The sequence below is a fragment of the Rhinatrema bivittatum genome, chromosome 11 (genome assembly GCF_901001135.1).
Source record: "Rhinatrema bivittatum chromosome 11, aRhiBiv1.1, whole genome shotgun sequence".
NCBI classification, from domain to species: Eukaryota; Metazoa; Chordata; class Amphibia; order Gymnophiona; family Rhinatrematidae; genus Rhinatrema; species Rhinatrema bivittatum.
Window position 1 is genome coordinate 6,453,230 of NC_042625.1, and position 17,465 is coordinate 6,470,694.

At 48.0% G+C, this 17,465-nt stretch overlaps 1 protein-coding gene across 4 annotated transcripts in view; it reads left to right on the forward strand.

The window, feature by feature from the left end:
* POLE (DNA polymerase epsilon, catalytic subunit) overlaps positions 1 to 17,465 on the forward strand; it is a 379,412-nt gene that overhangs the window by 284,921 nt on the left and 77,026 nt on the right. For all 4 annotated transcript variants that reach the window (XM_029570995.1, XM_029570997.1, XM_029570993.1 and 1 more), the window contains exons 36-37: positions 4,069 to 4,245; positions 16,779 to 17,002. In XM_029570995.1, coding sequence (XP_029426855.1) covers positions 4,069 to 4,245; positions 16,779 to 17,002 — 401 coding nt within the window. The remainder of the gene's footprint in view (positions 1 to 4,068; positions 4,246 to 16,778; positions 17,003 to 17,465) is intronic.

A 17,465-nucleotide genomic window follows, 5' to 3' on the forward strand; every position in this document is an offset into this window, starting at 1 on the left:
CTGAAACTCTTTATGATGTCAGAGGTGTATTGATTTCTCTAACAAAGAGTAGGAGGGGGAATCTTGGAGGAGAGCCTCATGGACAGAGTTCAGCTGCAGACGTTGGGCTTACTGCGGACTAAAGAGACTGCTGTTCCAGCTGGAGTTTACAGCCTCTGGGATCATTATAGGACACTATATGTTGGGCGAGAACCTGAAGAAAATATTTAAAGATTAGGAATAGAGGTAAAGTGAATACTGCTAAGGTTAAAATATTGAAGAATGATAGTTTTAAAAGTAAAAGAACTGCTGGAAAGCAGTTTTGTTTTTTTTTTTGATCCAGCATAGCCATGCAAAAGAGGAAATTGTATGTAAATCTACAAGCTATAGATTTGGCAGTGATAGCACCCTGATATTTCCTGGCCTAAAGGAGGTTAACCAGTTTACCGAATTGTCCTATACGAAAACTAGGATCAAGTGAAAGAGTGAGGGGTTTCCAGACTGTGTAGTGAGTCCAGGTAAAGTGAAGACATGTGGGACTCAGATTGAGTAATATTTCTCCTCAGTCACCACATAAACTGAGACATTACTACCGAGTGCTCTGAATTTAAGACTTTATTCATTGTATAAGCAGTGCTGCAAACAAAAATAAATGAAAGAGAGAGGAGTCTCTGACTGTCTGCAGCTCTGGCACTAAGAAACCTGTGGTAGTGTCCATTACATTGGATTTGGATTTTAAAGAGTAAGATGCTGGTTTTTCTTCCAAGATCCTCATTGATCCAGTTTGCTGATCTTTCTGTACCAAGTAGATATGGCTTGCTGCAGTTATTTTTTATTTTCTTCCTAAGATAAGCAAGTTCAATTAGACGGCAAAGACACACACCAAGCAAGATATTAGCATTTATGGAAGACTGCCTTGATAGTGTAGCCAGTTACTTTTTTATTTTATTTAAAGCATAAGGAAGAATTTTCTATCTTCAGGAAAGGAACATAGTCTGAGGAGAGTGAGCTCCAAAGATATTGAAGACCGGAGGAAGAGAGGCTGAAGAGACAAAGGTCACTCCAGTAGTTCCAGCAGCCCCAGCTTCAATTGCTTGCCAATGTGTGTCCGTAAGGGGTAAAGCTAGCGCATTGAAAACGCGCATCCAAACATGGCGCATCCAAACATGGCGATATTAAGTCAGAGGTCCCAAAGTAAAAAATAATTAAAAATAATAAAAAAAAAAATTTTAAATCGGCTCGTGGGTTGAAAATCAGATGCTCAATTTTACCGGTGTCCGGTTTCCAAACCCGTGGCTGTCAGCAGGTTTGAGAACCAACGCCGGCAAAATTGAGCGTCGGCTGTCAAACTCGCTGACAGCCACCGCTCCTGTCATAAAAGAGGCGCTAGGGACACTAGCAGGCCCTAATTTGAATATATATTTTTTTTTTTAGTGAATCGCATGCACAGGAGAGTGGCCTGTGTGTGTGCGCTGGGAGAGCAAGTGCTCTCCCGTGAACTTTACTGTATCAGTCTGTAAGTTTGTACCGGAGGCAATGGAGGGTAAAGTGACTTGCCCAAGGTCACAAGGAGCAACAGTGGGACTTGAACCCTGGTCTCCTGGTTCATAGCCCACTGCTCTAACCATTTAGGCTAATCCTCCTATTTGTATTTCCTCCATGGCCCATGATAAGGAGAGTATGATGAATAAAAAGACGTCAAGATTTTGTGATCCTAGTAGCTCAAGAGTGGCCGAGATAGCCATTGTTTACAACTTTGATAAATCCTATGGTGGACAGGCCGTTGCAGCTCAGTCACATTCCCAGCCTTGTGAAATGAGCCGATTTCTTGGAACAGGCAGATTGCTTTTGTCTCGCAGCCTTGCTCTTGAGAGGAGAAAGTTGAGGTCTAAAAGATATTCAGAGGAGGTGGTTATGACTTTACAGGCTAGAAAGATATCCACTTCCTTGGCCTACATACACGTTTGGAAAGTCTTTGAGTCCTGATGTCAGGAGTTGAGGATTTCTCCATTTCAGGCCTCTGTTCCAACGATCCTTTCATTTTTGTAGAGATCATTACAAAAATGCTTAGCCCTAATCTCTCTTAAAAGTTTGGGTGGCTGTGCTGTGTTACAGTGGAACAGTGCACAGATGTTCTTGCCTCACGTCCAGATGTGATGAGGTTTTTGAGAGGGATACAGCAGTTGCATCCTCCGATCTGGAGTTCAGTCCTACAGTGAAATCTCAATGTAGTTTTTAAAGTCTTATGTAAGCCTCCTTATGAGCCTGTTAAGGGAGCATCTTTGAAGGATCTGACTTTGAAAGTGGTATATTTGGTGGCTTTTGGCAAGACATATTTGAGTTAAACTCTTTGCCATGTAGAGTTCCTTTCCTTTGGTTTTTGGAGGGTGGGGTTTCCATTTGTACAGTATCTTTTTTACTAAAAGTGGTTTCTGTCTTTTATGCGAGTTAGGTAGCCAAGTTGACGGTGTTTAGGAAGTCGCAACCCAGTTCTACTGCATGATCTGTGGAACTCCATGGGTTGGATGTGTGCAGAACTCTATTGAGATAGTTGAAGGTCACGGATGAGTTTAGGAGATCAGGTCTACTTTTTATTTTGTTCAATGGCTGTAACAAGGGGCAAAAAGCATCTAACACTTCAGTTGCAAGATGAATAAAAGGCGATAGCATCAGCTTATATCTGTAAGGGGTTAGAAGGACCTATAGGCCTTCAAGCTTGATCTACTAGGGCTCAGGGTGCTTCTTGGGCCGAACGTCAGTTCCTTCCCCACAAGGCATTTGTAAGGCTGTGATATGGTTGTATTTGCACACCTTTTCTACGCATTACAGATTGTGGCGGAGCTTGAAGCCAATATCTTGAGAGTGGATTTTTCAGATTTCCATCCAGTTTAGAATGGCTTGGATGCATCCCATCTGTCTGGGCTGATCCGGGGGATGCTCTGGAAAGAAAAATTGGTTCTTACCTGCTAATTTTCTTTCCTTAGTCCACCAGATCAGTCCAGAATCCCGCCCTTTTTTGTATCTGAATGACTGCTCTTTTGTATGTGTATTTTATATGCTCAGTGAATTTTTTTCTCTGGTTGAATTTCTGGTGTTTGAATCATCTTGGTAGAAGGGCTCGTAGTCTCTAAGCTGAGTGCGCACAGAGGTCATGAACCCCGCACGCACAGGAAATCCTGATACTGGCTTGTAGTGCACACATTTGAACTTGGCTTATAAAAAGTTGCCCAAAAAAACCCATTTTTGCACATGCATTCTTTTAAAACTTTGAGGGAGCATTGGTTCGCAAGTCTAATGCTGGTGCTCACCAGGTTTTATAATTACCCTGCTTGGGAGTTTTGGTTTTTAGCTTTGTTACAGATGTTCTGAGAAGGCTGCAGGTAGCACAGATCTTATGTACAATAAGACTTTTTTGTTCTCTGTCTCAATCTGCTGGTAGGGGAGAAAAACACATCTGCCTGGACTGGTCAATATTGGGACTAAAGGAAAGAATGATCAGGTAAAAACCAATTTTTCCATGGTCTTGACCCAGAATGGCAAATGTTATTTTCTTCTTTCGGGGAGACTTTCCCAGGGTGTGTGGAGGGGGGGGGGGGGGAGTAAAGGACTTAGATCTAACACATTCATGCTATCCTCCCCTTTTTCTTGACATACAAGAAGGGATCGTAACTGTATAAAAATGTTTCTACTGCAAGTCTACAGATTTTGATCTCTGGCTGCTGAAGGATACATTTTTTTCCATTCACTTTTAGTGTCTTTTGCTGTTGTATTTATTAATGTCAAAAGTAATTTACTATGTTGCTTCTGATAACTCCTTTTCTATACTCTCCTTTTTGACATTTTTTCACCCTTCCAATCTGCCATATGTTTCTGTGTTTTTCTGTTATTCCCCCATATCCGTTTAGGAAGAATGAGAAATGGTTAATTATCAAACCAAAGTGATCATTAGTTCTTGGTGTTAATTCATTTTGTAGAATTCATGATGTTACTAGTCACAAGACCTCTCACATTAATTATTACACGCTACACTCTTCCCTGTTGTGTGACGTTGGTAGTGAGTCTCAGCTTGACACAGTTTCTCTGGTGCAGGTACGCAGTAACCAAATGCCAAACTTGAACAGCATGTACTCTGCAGAACACAGTGCTCTGATGGAGAAGATAGATCAGGAGCTGCTCCCTCCAGAGAAACACACCTTTGAGGTGCGTGCCGAAACTGACTTGAAGACTGTCTTCCGGGCTATCCAGAGATTACTACTCAGCTACAAGGTGAGGCTCAGTGCAAAGGAACAGAGACAATTTGTTGCTCTACAACACTCTGTTTCCACATGTTACCTAGCAGTTCTTCTGATGGAACAGCATAGATATGAAGTGCTGTTTGATGCAGAAATCTAGTGAGAGCTCCCTGGATGCTCATAACCCTCAGGATAGCTTTGAGGATATAATGCTGGATGTTTCAAGAACTGATGGGACAGCATTGTTGTTGTCCCAGGGCAAGCAGGATGGTAGTCCTCACGTGAGTGATGTCACTGGACGGAGCCTTATCACGGAAATCTTTTCTGTCAAAGTTTCTAGAACTTTTGACTGGCACACTGATCATGCCATAATCCCTGTAGCCACAGGGGATCTCCCTTTAGTCTCTTTTTTTTTCCACGCTGCAGTTTGCCTCGCGGTTAGGAGCTCTGTGAGAACTCTCACAATATTTCCTCATGGAAAAAACTTGAAGATTACTTCATTAAAAAGTTCCCTCATAGGGGTCTCCCATCGCGATATTGTTTTTCATTACTCGGTGAGTAAAAGTCCACCATCTCCAGTTCCTGCTCCCCTTTCCTCTGTGTTCGCAGGCCATCGACCGTTTTTGCGGCCCCCTTTTTTTTTTCCATCATGGCAATGGATTTTCAAAAATGTCCGGACTGTCCCCGTACCATGTTGACTACCGACCCACATGTCTGTGTATTGTGCCTCGGCTCGTCACACGACATTCGTCGCTGCCCAAGTTGTGTCCAAATGACCCCGAAGGGCAGGTGGGCCTGCCTGGACAAGATGGAGTCCCTTTTAAAAATCAAGATAACTCCATCAACATCCACCCACTTGTCACCGGCAGGAACATCAAAAAACTCCATCTACAAACCTCGCTGGGAGCACCAGGGCAGTGGCGACCATCCTTCACCGACACCATCTAAGGCATTGGCATTTCCCTGTACATACCCGGATCAGTCCAGACCGTGGGTTGAGCCTCCTGTCCAGCAGATGGAGACAGACCAAAACTGAAAGGATATCCTATATCAGGAAGAGCCTACCCTGCAGCCCTTCAGTATTTGTCTGTCTCCAGCAGATGGATCAGCTCACCCTGCGGTCTCCTGATTTGGGCTAGTCAGCCTTTCCTTTTCTTTCTTTTGGGATCAAGCAAGTAGTAATTTCCTTTGGGATTGTTTTAGGATTTTTCCAATTACATTAAAAAAAAAAAAGGGGAATAAATAAAAACAGTTCTTTTCTACTTAGACCTAGCCGGCAGCCAGACACAGAGGAGCGTGCAGGGTTCTCTCCCCTGCCTCCTCTCCTGCCGGCAGAGCATTTAGGGGGTTATTTTTAGCTGTCAGCTGTTTTTTTTTCTTCAGCTCGCGGCTCCTCTTTGGTGGGGATGCCGCGGCCAAGCACCTGCCTAGCTTCTGGGGAGCCCTTGTTGTGCCTATCGCGTGAGGGGCTATGGTGGCCATCTTGGGGATTTGGCAGCTCCCGATTTGGAGCTGCCAGGGGCTGAGGAGCAGAATTTCCAGGAGTTTCCCCCCTGATTTGAGCCCCGAGCTGCCCCAGGATGAGGTCCCTGACCCCCCCCCCCCCCCCCCCCGGCAAATCCAGGACCCGTTTTCCCTCAGATTTTGTTCTCCTCCTGCATAAATCTTATTTGGCCAGCTTGCAGGAGGAGGAGGACCAGCCTTCCCCAGGCCCCCTCTTGCCGAAATTTCCGCGTCCAACCCCGCTGCCCGTTCTCCCTGTCCTGGAGCCCCAGGGGTTTGTTAGGGTGCGGGTGGTCCCGGGGGTGGCCCCTATTCCTGATCCCCCAGTGCCCCCAGTTCTTCTGGATCCCACTACGGATTTGGCGCGCGCACTCCCGCCCCTGGAAGGGGCTGATCCCAGGATCCTCCGCATGTTTCAAAGGAAGGAGTTGGAGCCCCTCATCCCCTTTGTCCTTCAGGAGCTGGGACTGCAGGGGGCCTCCTGCGGACATGCTTACAGCCTCTTTACCCAAGGATATGGACCCGTTCCTGGTGGGACTCAGGGCTGCAGCAAGCGCTTTTCCCTTTCACCCCATGCATAAGTTGCTGCTACTACGGGCATGGGAGGCTCCCGAAGCGGGGCTCCGGGTGGGGCGGGCTATGGACAAGCTCTATCTCCTCCCAGAGGAATGCTTGGACATGCTGAAGATTCCCACCATTGATTCTTCAGTTTCGGCTGTCACCAAGCACACCACTATCCCTATGGTGGGAGCAATGGCTCTGAAGGACGGACAGGATCGTAAGCTCGAAGCCCATCTGAAGCGTATCTTTGAGGTCCTAGCCCTGGGGGTCCGGGCAACTATCTGCAGCAGTCTCATGCAGCGGGCAGGTCTCAGGTGGGTTCAACAATTACTTGGCACCCAGGACCTCCCGTCTGCAGAGGCGGAGCAGGCTGAACGTTTGGAAGGCGTCATAGCACATGGGGCTGATGCACTCTACGACGACCTCCACGTCCAGGCAAAGGCGATGGTATCGGCGGTCTCTGCTAGAAGGCTCCTCTGGCTGCGCAATTGGTCTGCCGATCTGTCCTCCAAGGCAAGGCTGGGCACGTTGCCCTTCAAAGGTAAGTTGCTTTTTGGAGAGGACCTTGAGCAGCTTATTAATTCCTTGGGGGAAAACAAGGTTCATAAGCTACCGGAGGACTGTCCGAAACAATCTCTATCCTTTGCACCCTCCCGTCCTTGCTTCTGGGGTCAGCAGAGATATACACCCCGCGGACGAGGTGGCTCCTCCAGAGGTTATTCCTCCCGGTCTCAATCTTGGTCTCAGCCCTTTCGTGGGCGCCGGTCCTTCCGTGAGGACCGTCTCAGTGCGCCACCCCAAAACCCTCATCACAATGAAGTTTGGTTGATCCATTTCTCAGTCCCTCTTCTGGGAGGTCATCTCTCCCAGTTCTTCGAGGAGTGGGTCAAGATCACGTTGGACCAGTGGGTCCTCGACATTGTCCGAGACGATTACACTTTAGACTTTGTATTCTCTCCATGAGTTCCGTCTCAAGCGGGAGGCGGTGGACCAAACCCTCACTAGGCTTTTGAGTCTGGGCGCTATCGTTCTGGTCCCGGGGGAGGAGCTTGGCGCCGGCCAGTATTCTATTTACTTCGTGGTACCCAAGAAGGACGGGGCTTTTCGACCGATTCTAGACCTAAAGAGGGTCAACAAGGCCCTCAAGATCCCGCATTTTTGCATGGAAACCTTGAGTGCAGTTATCGCTGCAGTTCATCCCGGAGAGTTCCTCACCTCTCTCGACCTGACAGAGGCCTATCTCCACATTCTGATTCACCGCGATTACCAGAAGTATCTTCGCTTTCACATCCTCAACCAGGATTTTCAGTTTCGGGCACTACCCTTCGGTCTCATTACCACGCCGCGTACCTTCACCAAGGTCGTGGTGGTGGCGGCTGCCCTCCGCCGCCAAGGAATTCTAGTCCATCCCTATCTGGACGATTGGCTTGTGAGAGCCAAGTTGGAGAGTCTTTGCAGGCAGGCAGTGGATTGGGTTCTAGCTCTCCTCACATCTCTCGGATGGATAGTGAATTTTCCCAAAAGCAGTCTTCGGCCTTCACAGGTGTTAGAGTTCCTGGGGGCCCACCTCAATACTCAGATCGGCAAGGTGTTTCTACCTCGCGCGCGGGCTCTCAAGGTGATCGATCAGGTACGGAATCTGCTCTCGCTGCCTCTCCCGACGGCCTGAGACTACTTACAGGTCTTGGGCTCGATGGCCTCCACCATCGACCTAGTCCCCTGGGCTTTTGCTCATGTGCGACTGTTACAGAGAGCTTTGCTATCCCGTTGGCAGCCGGTGTCGGAACAGTTTCAAGCAGTGCTTCCGCTTTCGGCCTCTACCGTCGCCGCCTTGCAGTGGTGGTTTTCACTTCCTCATCTTCTCCGGGGAATGCCGCTTCAGACTCCTCAGTGGACGATAGTAACCACGGATGCCAGTCTCTCGGGCTGGGGCGCAGTCTCAGTCCCAGTCCACGCAGGGGATCTGGTCTCCGGTCCAGTCTCGTTGGCACATCAATCGGTTGGAGGCCCGGGCAGTGCGTCTGGCCCTACAGAATTTTCTGCCCCTGATCTGTGGCAAAGCGGTGAGGGTTCTGTCCGACAATTCCACCACCGTGGCATATATCAACAGGCAAGGAGGCACTCGCAGTCGTCTTGGTGGTTCTGGAAGCCAGCCGTCTCTTCAACTGGACGGAACGCCATCTGGATTGCCTGGCGACCTCCCACATAGCGGGCAAGGAGAATGTACAGGCCGATTTCCTCAGTCACTAGTCTCTTGATCTGGGAGAGTGGGAACTCTCCGAAGAAGCCATGGACCTCATTGTCGACAGGTGGGGTCCCCCTCACCTAGACCTGATGGCGACCTTATGCAATGCCAAGGCAACGGAGACGCCTAAGGCGCAAGGGCTATAAGGAGGAGGTTATCTCCACTTTGCTACGAGCTCGGAAGCAATCGACTTCTCTTGCTTATGTGCGCGTCTGGAAAGTCTTTGAGACTGTTTGTACGGAGTCGGAGGTCTCGGCGTGCTCCGCTCCGGTTTCATTGGTTCTTTCGTTTCTACAGAAGGGCCTCTCCAAGGGTCTCTCTTTCAGTTCCCTATGCGTGCAAGTTTCCGCTCTCGGCTCTCTCCTCGGACGGGTGGAAGGTCATCCCTTAACAGGCCACCCAGACGTGGTTCGGTTCTTGAAGGGAGCAAAACACCTGCGACCACCGACTCGCTCGTCTTGTCCGTCGTGGAGCCTTAATCTCGTCCTTCGGGCTCTGTGTGGCTCCATTCGAACCTCTCCGGCGGGCTACGATAAAGGACCTCACACTCAAGACGGTCTTTCTCGTCTCTATCTCTTCTGCTCGGCGGGTTTCAGAGATCCAAGCTTTGTCCTGTCGAGAACCTTTTTTGCGTTTTTCCGATTCAGGAGTCTTGCTCAAGATGGTACCTTGTTTTCTGCCCAAGGTTGTTTCCGCCTTTCATGTCAACCAGTCTGTGGAGCTTCCAGCTTTTTCCCCAGAGGAGATTGCGGGAACAGCTGGGGGCGATCTTCGCAGACTCAACATCAAACGTGTTCTCCTTCGCTATCTGCAGGTTACCAATGATTTTTGGGTCTCTGATCATCTTTTTGTCCTCTGGAGTGGTCCCAATTGGGGCAAACAGGCTTCTAAGACTATCGCTCGGTGGTTGAAGGAGGCGATTTCTTCGGCCTATCTTTGTCAAGGTAGGCCGGTCCCTGAGGGCCTAAAGGCTCATTCTTTGCATCCTCAGGCTACTTCCTGGGCGGAAAGCCAATCGGTTTCTCTGCAAGAAATTTGCATGGCCGCCACGTGGATGTCCCTGCATACTTTTGCTCGTCACTACCGACTGGATGTGCAAGCACCGGTTCTTGGTTCCTTTGGTCAGCAAGTGCTTCGAGCTGGACTGTCTCAGTCCCACCCAGTTTAGAGAAGCTTTGGTAGATCCCACGGTCTGGACTGATCCGGGTACGTACAGGGAAAGGAAAATTAGTCCTTACCTGTTAATTTTCGTTCCTGTAGTACCACGGATCAGTCCAGACGCCCTTCCCTGTTTCACTTTTCATACTGTCCACTCGAAGCTTGTCATTTGCAGATTCTCAGAAGTCGCTACTTTATTTCCTTTTGCACACCGAATGAATACACCGGAAGCATTGGTTGTGGAGAACCAAGTATATGCAAGAGAGATTATTCTACAAAATTCCTTACAAGGTTATTGAGTTGCTCAATTGAGCTTTTTGGTTACTTGCTTAATCCTATTCACGTTTTGTTGTTTTCTGCTTTGACAATGGTTATACTGAAGGGCTGCAGGGTAGGCTCTGTCCTGATATAGGATACCCTTTCAGTTTTGGTCTGTCTCCATCTGCTGGACAGGAGACTCAACCCACGGTCTGGACTGATCCTTGGTACTACAGGAATGAAAATGAACAGGTAAGGACTAATTTTCCTATTCTTCCTCGATGCTGGAGAAAGACCGGACCGAGCACAGAGGGAAACATAGTCACCGGCACCAATGCGATTCCACTCCCAGTGCCAGCATCGACACCACATCAGCCTCTATGGCTATTGAGCCGACTGCGAAGAGGACACGGGTAGAGGAGCCTCCAACCTCCTCTCCACCCGAGATATCGAGGTGATCCCCACCGATATCGGTGCCGGGTACTGAGCCCCGACAGACACCTGTGGACGTGCCAGTTGAGCCTAGCCTGCCTCCCCCTGCAGCTGTGTACCAATACCAGCCTCCAGGGAGGAGTTGGACATACTGGTCAGACAGGCGGTCCTGGATGCCCTCCGGAACCTACAACCTCCATCGATGCCAGCCCCAATACCGGCACAGACACCGGAGCCATCGATATTTACACCGCTGCTCGACCGCCTCGACACACTCATCGGTGCCCTTCCTACCCAGCCTGGGCCATCGATGCCAAAACAACCTATTGAGTCTCTGACACCCCCGATACCCACCCTGGGTCCTCGGAAGATGAAGGCACGGACTCAGTCCTCTTCCAGCACCGTGTCCACCGATGCCTGAACCGATGCCTAGTCCATCGGGGCTCTCGGAACAAGACGCCCACGATTTCTCCTTTATACCGTTGATGCCGCCGAAACCTTCATCAGTGCCACCACTTTCTCCATCGAAGCCATCGAGGGATCTGTCGATGCCAACATGTCCTACAGTACCAGCCTTTTTCCCTCCCTCGGGGTCTCAGCCAGAACCCCGTATGACCCATGGGAGGACGTTGGCACTGACCGTTCTAAGGAGGACGTACTATCTGAATCTCCGGAAGAAAGGAGATGGTCACCTCCAGAAGACTTCTCCTTTGCAAATTTTATAAAGGAAATGTCAGAGACAATCCCCTTTGATCTGGTCACAGAAGAAGACACACATCATAAAACTTTGGAAGTCCTCCAATTTGTAGATGCTCCCAAAGAAATTATGGCTATTCCCGTCCATGAAGTACTCTTGGACTTCCAACATCATCTATGGGAGCATCCCTGCACTCTCCCACCAGTGAATAGGAAGACAGATGCAATGTATCTTGTCCAACATACTCCAGAATTCCAAAAGCCACAACTACCCCATCAATCAGTGGTAGTTCAATCCGCACAGAAAAAGGCCAGGAGACTGTGCCCTCACTCCTCATCTTCCCCTGGAAAGACTAAAGATTCCTGGACATCTTAGGTTGGAAAATCTTTCAGGGGTCTATGCTAGTGTCACACATGGCTGCATATCAACTTTACATGACACAATATCAGAGGAATCTCTGGCAGCAAGTTCAGGGAATAGCTGATATTCTTCCCCAACAGCATCAAGATAACCTCAACGCCATACTACAAAAAGGCCTTGAGGTGGGAAAGCATGAAGTCAGGGCTGCTTACGATTCCTTTGGGACTGCTTCTCGCTTATCAGCGACAGGAATCAGCACCAGAAGGTGAGCTTGGCTTAAAGCATCAGATTTACAAATTGAAGTCCAAGACAAACTTGCTGACCTGCCTTTTACTGGAGAAAATCTGTTCGGTGACAAGATACAGGATGCAGTGGCTCAACTGAAAGACCATCACGAGACCCTGCGTCAGCTGTCCACGGTTACTACAGAGGCTCCCTCCTCTGCAAGAAGAACCACGAGAAGGGACACCCAGGAGACCATTTTATCGCTCACTCAGGTATTATCTACCTATATCTTGCGAAAGACCAACCAAACCACCTCAGAGAGGGCATGACAGCCCAAGCCATCCAGGCATCAACCAGCCCTTCAAACCTGCCAAGCCTCTGGATTTTGAAATCTATCCAGAGAACAGCAGCCACTCCACAAATCCAAAACCAGACTTGCCAGTAAGAGGTCAAATTCCCTACTTCATAACCAACTGGCTCAGCATCACCTCAGACCAATGGGTTATATCCATCATAACCCAGGGATACCATCTAAACTTCCTCAGGTTTCCCCTGGATTCACCACCCAATCCTCTGTGGAGTCAGAATTATCCACCGTTCTGAGCACCAGGGTTGTGGAAGCCGTTCCCCGGGCACAGCAGGGCAGAGGATTCTACTCCCGCTACGTTCACATTCCAAAGAAATCAAGCGGCCTTCACCCCATCCTAGACCTCCGCAATCTCAACAAATTTCTACAAAAAGAAAAATTCAGGATGGTGTCCTTAAGCACCATGCTTCCCCCTTCTGCAAAAAAGAGATTGGCTCTGTTCTCTGGATCTTCAGAGAAATGCCTGCATTTTATAGTGGGACATTTTCAGTACCGGGTTCTGCTTTTTGGACTTGCCTCGGCACCCCGTGTATTTACAAAGTGCCTAGCAGTGGCTGCTGCCCATCTCTGCAAGAACAGCATACATGTATTTCCTTACCTGGACGATTGGTTGATCAAAAGCCATTCCAAGCAAGGAGCTCTCGTCGCTCTCAAGCTCACTATCAATCTGCTACACTCGTTTGGGATTTCTCAAAAACTACCAAAAATCCCTTCTGACTCCATCTCACCTCCTTACTTTCATCGGAGCAGATCTAGACACCACAATCGCAAAGGCCTTCCTACCCAACGACCGTACAGAGACACTCTCTGAGCTAGCTACATCTCTGCGTACAAAGAAAACAGCCTCAGCCCATCAATTCCTAATGTTGCTGGGCCACTTGGCTTCCACAGTCCACGCCACTTCTATGGCCAGGCTGGCCATGAGAATAACTCAATGGACTTTTAAATCTCAGTGGCTCCAAGCCACTCAACTGCTTTCATCCCAGTTTCAAGTAACCCATCAGCTACGTTTATCACTTCTCTGGTGGACAAACAAGACCAACTTGCTAACAGGTCTACCCTTTCAGCAAGCAGTTCCGCAAGTAACTTTAACCACAGACGCATCCAACTTGGGTTGGGGAGCTCATGTGAACAATCTTCAAACTCAAGGTACTTGGACACAGCTCGAAGCAATGTTTCAGATCAACTTCCTAGAGCTTAGAGCTATACGTTATGTTCTATATGCATTCAAGGACTGCCTTTCACACAAGACTGTACTCATACCAACAGACAAAACAGTTGCAATGTGGTACTTAAACAAGCAGGGCGGCACAGGCTCTTATCTCTTCTGCCAAGAAGCCACGCAGATCTGGGCCTGGACCCTTGCACACTCCATGTATCTCCGGGCCACTTATCTGGCAGGCATACAGAATGTAGGAGCAGATCGTCTCAGTCGACAGTTCCATCCCGACGAGTGTTTTCTGGATCCTGTGGTAACAACCAGAATCTTCCAACGCTGGGGTCAACCAACAATAGACCTCTTTGCATTCGAACTGAATCACAAAGTGGACAGATTCTGCTCCTTGCACAGGCAACAAAACAAGTTAACCATGGACGTCTTCGCTCGCCCCTGGAACACAGGCCTCCTATATGCGTATCAAGCGATACCGCTGTTAGCCAAAATTCTCGTGAAGCTGCAACAGGGCAAAGGGGTCAAAGATACTCATAGCCTCGTACTGGCCTCAACAAGTGTGATTTCCCATGCTTCTCGACCTCTCTATCAGAGAACTCATTCGCCTGGGCACAGCACCCACTCTCATAACTCAGAACCAAGCATGTTACGCATTCCAAACCTTCAGACCCAATCCCTCACAGCCTGGATGATGAAAGTTGATCCTGCAACCGCTCAACCTTTCAACTGATGTCTCTCAAGTGCTTGTAGCCTTATGAAAGCCTTCCACACGAAAATCCTATAGTTATAAGTGGAATAGATTTACCATATGATGTACGCAAAAAGGTATCAACCCTTTTTCCTGCCCCACTCCATCTCTATTAGACTATCTCTGGCACCTTTCAGACTCTGGTCTCCAGACTTCTTCAGTGAGGGTACACCTGAGTGCCATCTCAGCGTACCACAAAGGAGTTGGGGATGCCCCGGTAACAGCACAACCCCTTGTGAGTAAGTTTATGTGGGTCCTATTACAACTTAAGCCCAAAATATGGCCCCCAGTCCTTGAATGGGTCCTGAATGTAGTACTTACAAGGCTCATGCGCGCCCTGTTTGAGCCTTTGCACTCCTGCAGTGTTAAATTTCTTACATGGAAAGTTCTCTTCCTAGTAGCCATTACATCTGCTCAAAGGGTTAGTGAGTTACAAGCACTTGTCACATGCTCACCCTATACAAGGTTCCTACATGACCGAGTTGTCCTCCGTACTCACCCTAAATTCCTTCTCAAGGTGGTTACTGACTTTCACTTGAATCAGTCTATAGTCTTGCTCACATTTTTCCCAAGGCCTCACTCTCTCACCAAGGCAAGAGGGTTTTACACACCTTGGACTGTAAACATGCACTTGCATTTTACCTAGACCGCACTGCAGTCCATAGGAAATCCACCCAACTCTTTGTTTCATTCGATAAAAACAAACCGGGACTTGCAGTGGGCAAACAAACTTTCTCGAACTGGCTAGCAGACTATCGAATTCTGCTGTGACAAAGCAGGTCTTCCCCTTCAGGGACAAGTGAAGGCGCACTCAGTGAGAACCATGGCAACCTCAGTAGCAAACTATCGTTCAGTACCGATTGCTGAGATCTGTAAAGCTGCAAATGGAGCTCTCTTCACACATTTGCAGCACATTACTGCCTGGACAAGGAAGAACGTCAAGACTCTGCCTTTGGACAATCCGTCTTGAAGAACTTATTTCCAGTATAATCCCAACTTCCACATCCAATCTGCTGTGATTTTCAGGCTGCCTCATTTTTCCCAACAGTACACCAGTTGTTGTGCCTGTTGCCCTTTAGTATAGCTGTGTTTAAAAAAGGATTGGATAAGTTCTTGGAGGAGAAGTCCATTACCTGCTATTAAGTTCACTTAGATAATAACCACCGCTATTACTAGCAACAGTAACATGGAATAGACTTAGTTTTTGGGTACTTGCCAGGTTCTTATGGCCTGGATTGGCCACTGTTGGAAACAGGATGCTGGGCTTGATGGACCCTTGGTCTGACCCAGTATGGCATTTTCTTATGTTCTTATGTTCTTATTTCATGCAAGGTTTACTTCAGCTCAAGCCACCTATACTGCCCCCAGCAATATCCTGGAACCTCAATGTGGTGTTGACCCATCTCATGAGGGCACCGTTCAAGCCCCTGAGATCTTGTGACCTGAAGTACCTATCCTGAAAGGTCATCTTCCTAGTGGCAGTCACCTCAGCACACAGGGTCAGCGAACTTCAGGCTTTGGTATCATAACCACCTTATACAACATTTTTTTCATAAGGTGGGTTTGTGTACGCATCCAAAGCTCCTATAGAAGGTGGTCACAGAGTTCCATCTGAATCAGTCTATTATACTGCTCACCTTTTTTCCAAGGCTACACTCTCACCAAGGTGAGCGTGTCCTGCACAATCTAGATTGTAAAAGGGCCCTGGCCTTTTACCTGGACCGGACAGCAACTCACCGCCAGTCCACGCAACCTTTTGTCTCCTTTCACAAGAACAGGTTGGGAGTCGGTGTCCAAACAGACCCTATCCAACTGGCTAGCAGAAAACATTTCATTCTGCTACGCACAAGCGAGATTCCAGCTTGAGAGCCATGTCAAGGCTCATTTTGTACGAACCATGTCAATTTCAGTGGCTCACTTGCATGCAATACCCATACACGAGATCTGTAGGGTGGCGACCTGGCGTTCCCTCCACACCTTCGCCGCTCATTACCATTTGGACAAAGATGGGCGATGTGACAGTAATTTCAGTCAGTCGGTCCTTCATAATCTTTTTCAGCCATAAAATTCAACTCTTCCTGCTTCGGGTCCTTTGTTCGGGTTCAGGCTGTCTCCTACTGTTATAGCAGCACTGGTTGTGCACGATGGCACCTTTTAAGTGCTGGCTTTCTTAGGTTTGGGAGTAACCTGCAGCTACGTATTCACCTATGTGTGAGGACTACCATCCTGCTTTTCCTAGGAGAAAGCAGAGTTGCTTACCTGTAACAGGTGTTCTAGGACAGCAGGATGTTATTTCTCACAAAACCCGCCTGCCACTCTGCGGAGTCAGGTTTCTTTGTTTTATTTTTTTGCGTATTCTATATTAAAAGACTGAAGAGGGACCCCACGTGGATGGTGGCATGCTGGGCATGCTCAGTATGTATGTCAAAGTATCTAGAAACTTTGACAAAAGCTTTCCGTGCTCGGCTCCATCTGATGATGTCAGCCATGTTTGAGGACTAACATCCTGCTGTCCTAGGAGAACACTTGTTATAGGTCAGCAACTTTGCTTTATTGTTTATAAATCTAATCTTGGCTTAGGTACAGGTCATAATTAGGGGCTCCAGCTGGCAGACTAGGTTAAGTAGCAGTATCAGTAAAGCTTTTTTTCTGCCTCCATCTGCTGGCAGAGGTAAAACCTAGGAGTCTGGACCAATCTGTGGTATTCCAGGAACAAAAATTAGCAGGTAAGAACAAATTTTCCTTTTTTCAAGAGTCCTGGAATGCCCTGAAGTGGAAAAGTGTTGTGCCTCTGGTAATTACGTTTTGGCTGTCTTCCTTCATTCTACCACCTTATGCCTAGGATGAACGCCGAGGGCCAACACTCATCGCTCTACAGTCCAACTGGGACCTGAAGCGACTGGCCAATGGGATGCCTGTCTTTGAAGAGTTTCCTTTGGTTCCTGTTCATGTGACGGATGATATCAGCTATAGTGTTCTAGACTGGCAGCGGCATGGTGCCCGTCGGATGATCCGACACTATTTGAACCTGGACAGCTGCTTGTCGCAGGCCTTTGAGATGGGCAGGTGAGCAAGATTCATTGGAGTAGACACAATGCTTCCCAGTCATAAAATGGAGCTCATAGTAATGTCTCCCACAGAGAAAATGTCAGACACTGTAACAAGGATCAATTCATTCCAGAATACGAAGCTAAGGTGCTCTAGTACCTGCTATGCTTTGACACTACAGTACGGAATTAAAAGCTTCGAAGACATGAAATTGCTGATACTTAAAACTGAAATTGTTTAGGGGTATTTCTCTTAATGCTTAATGCCTTGTTTACAATGGTTTCTCCATTCTATCCCCAATATGTTATGCAGACATTCTGTTAAGACTTTTTAATCTTCTCCCAGAAGCTACTACAAGTGTTGCTATGTCATCTCACCTAAGTCTCCAGTATAGCATAACTCAAAGTTGTACAGCTGTTACTGAAGACATTCTTTCCTCTGCTGTCTTAGTATTATTTATGCAGTCCTGCTTTGGTCCAGG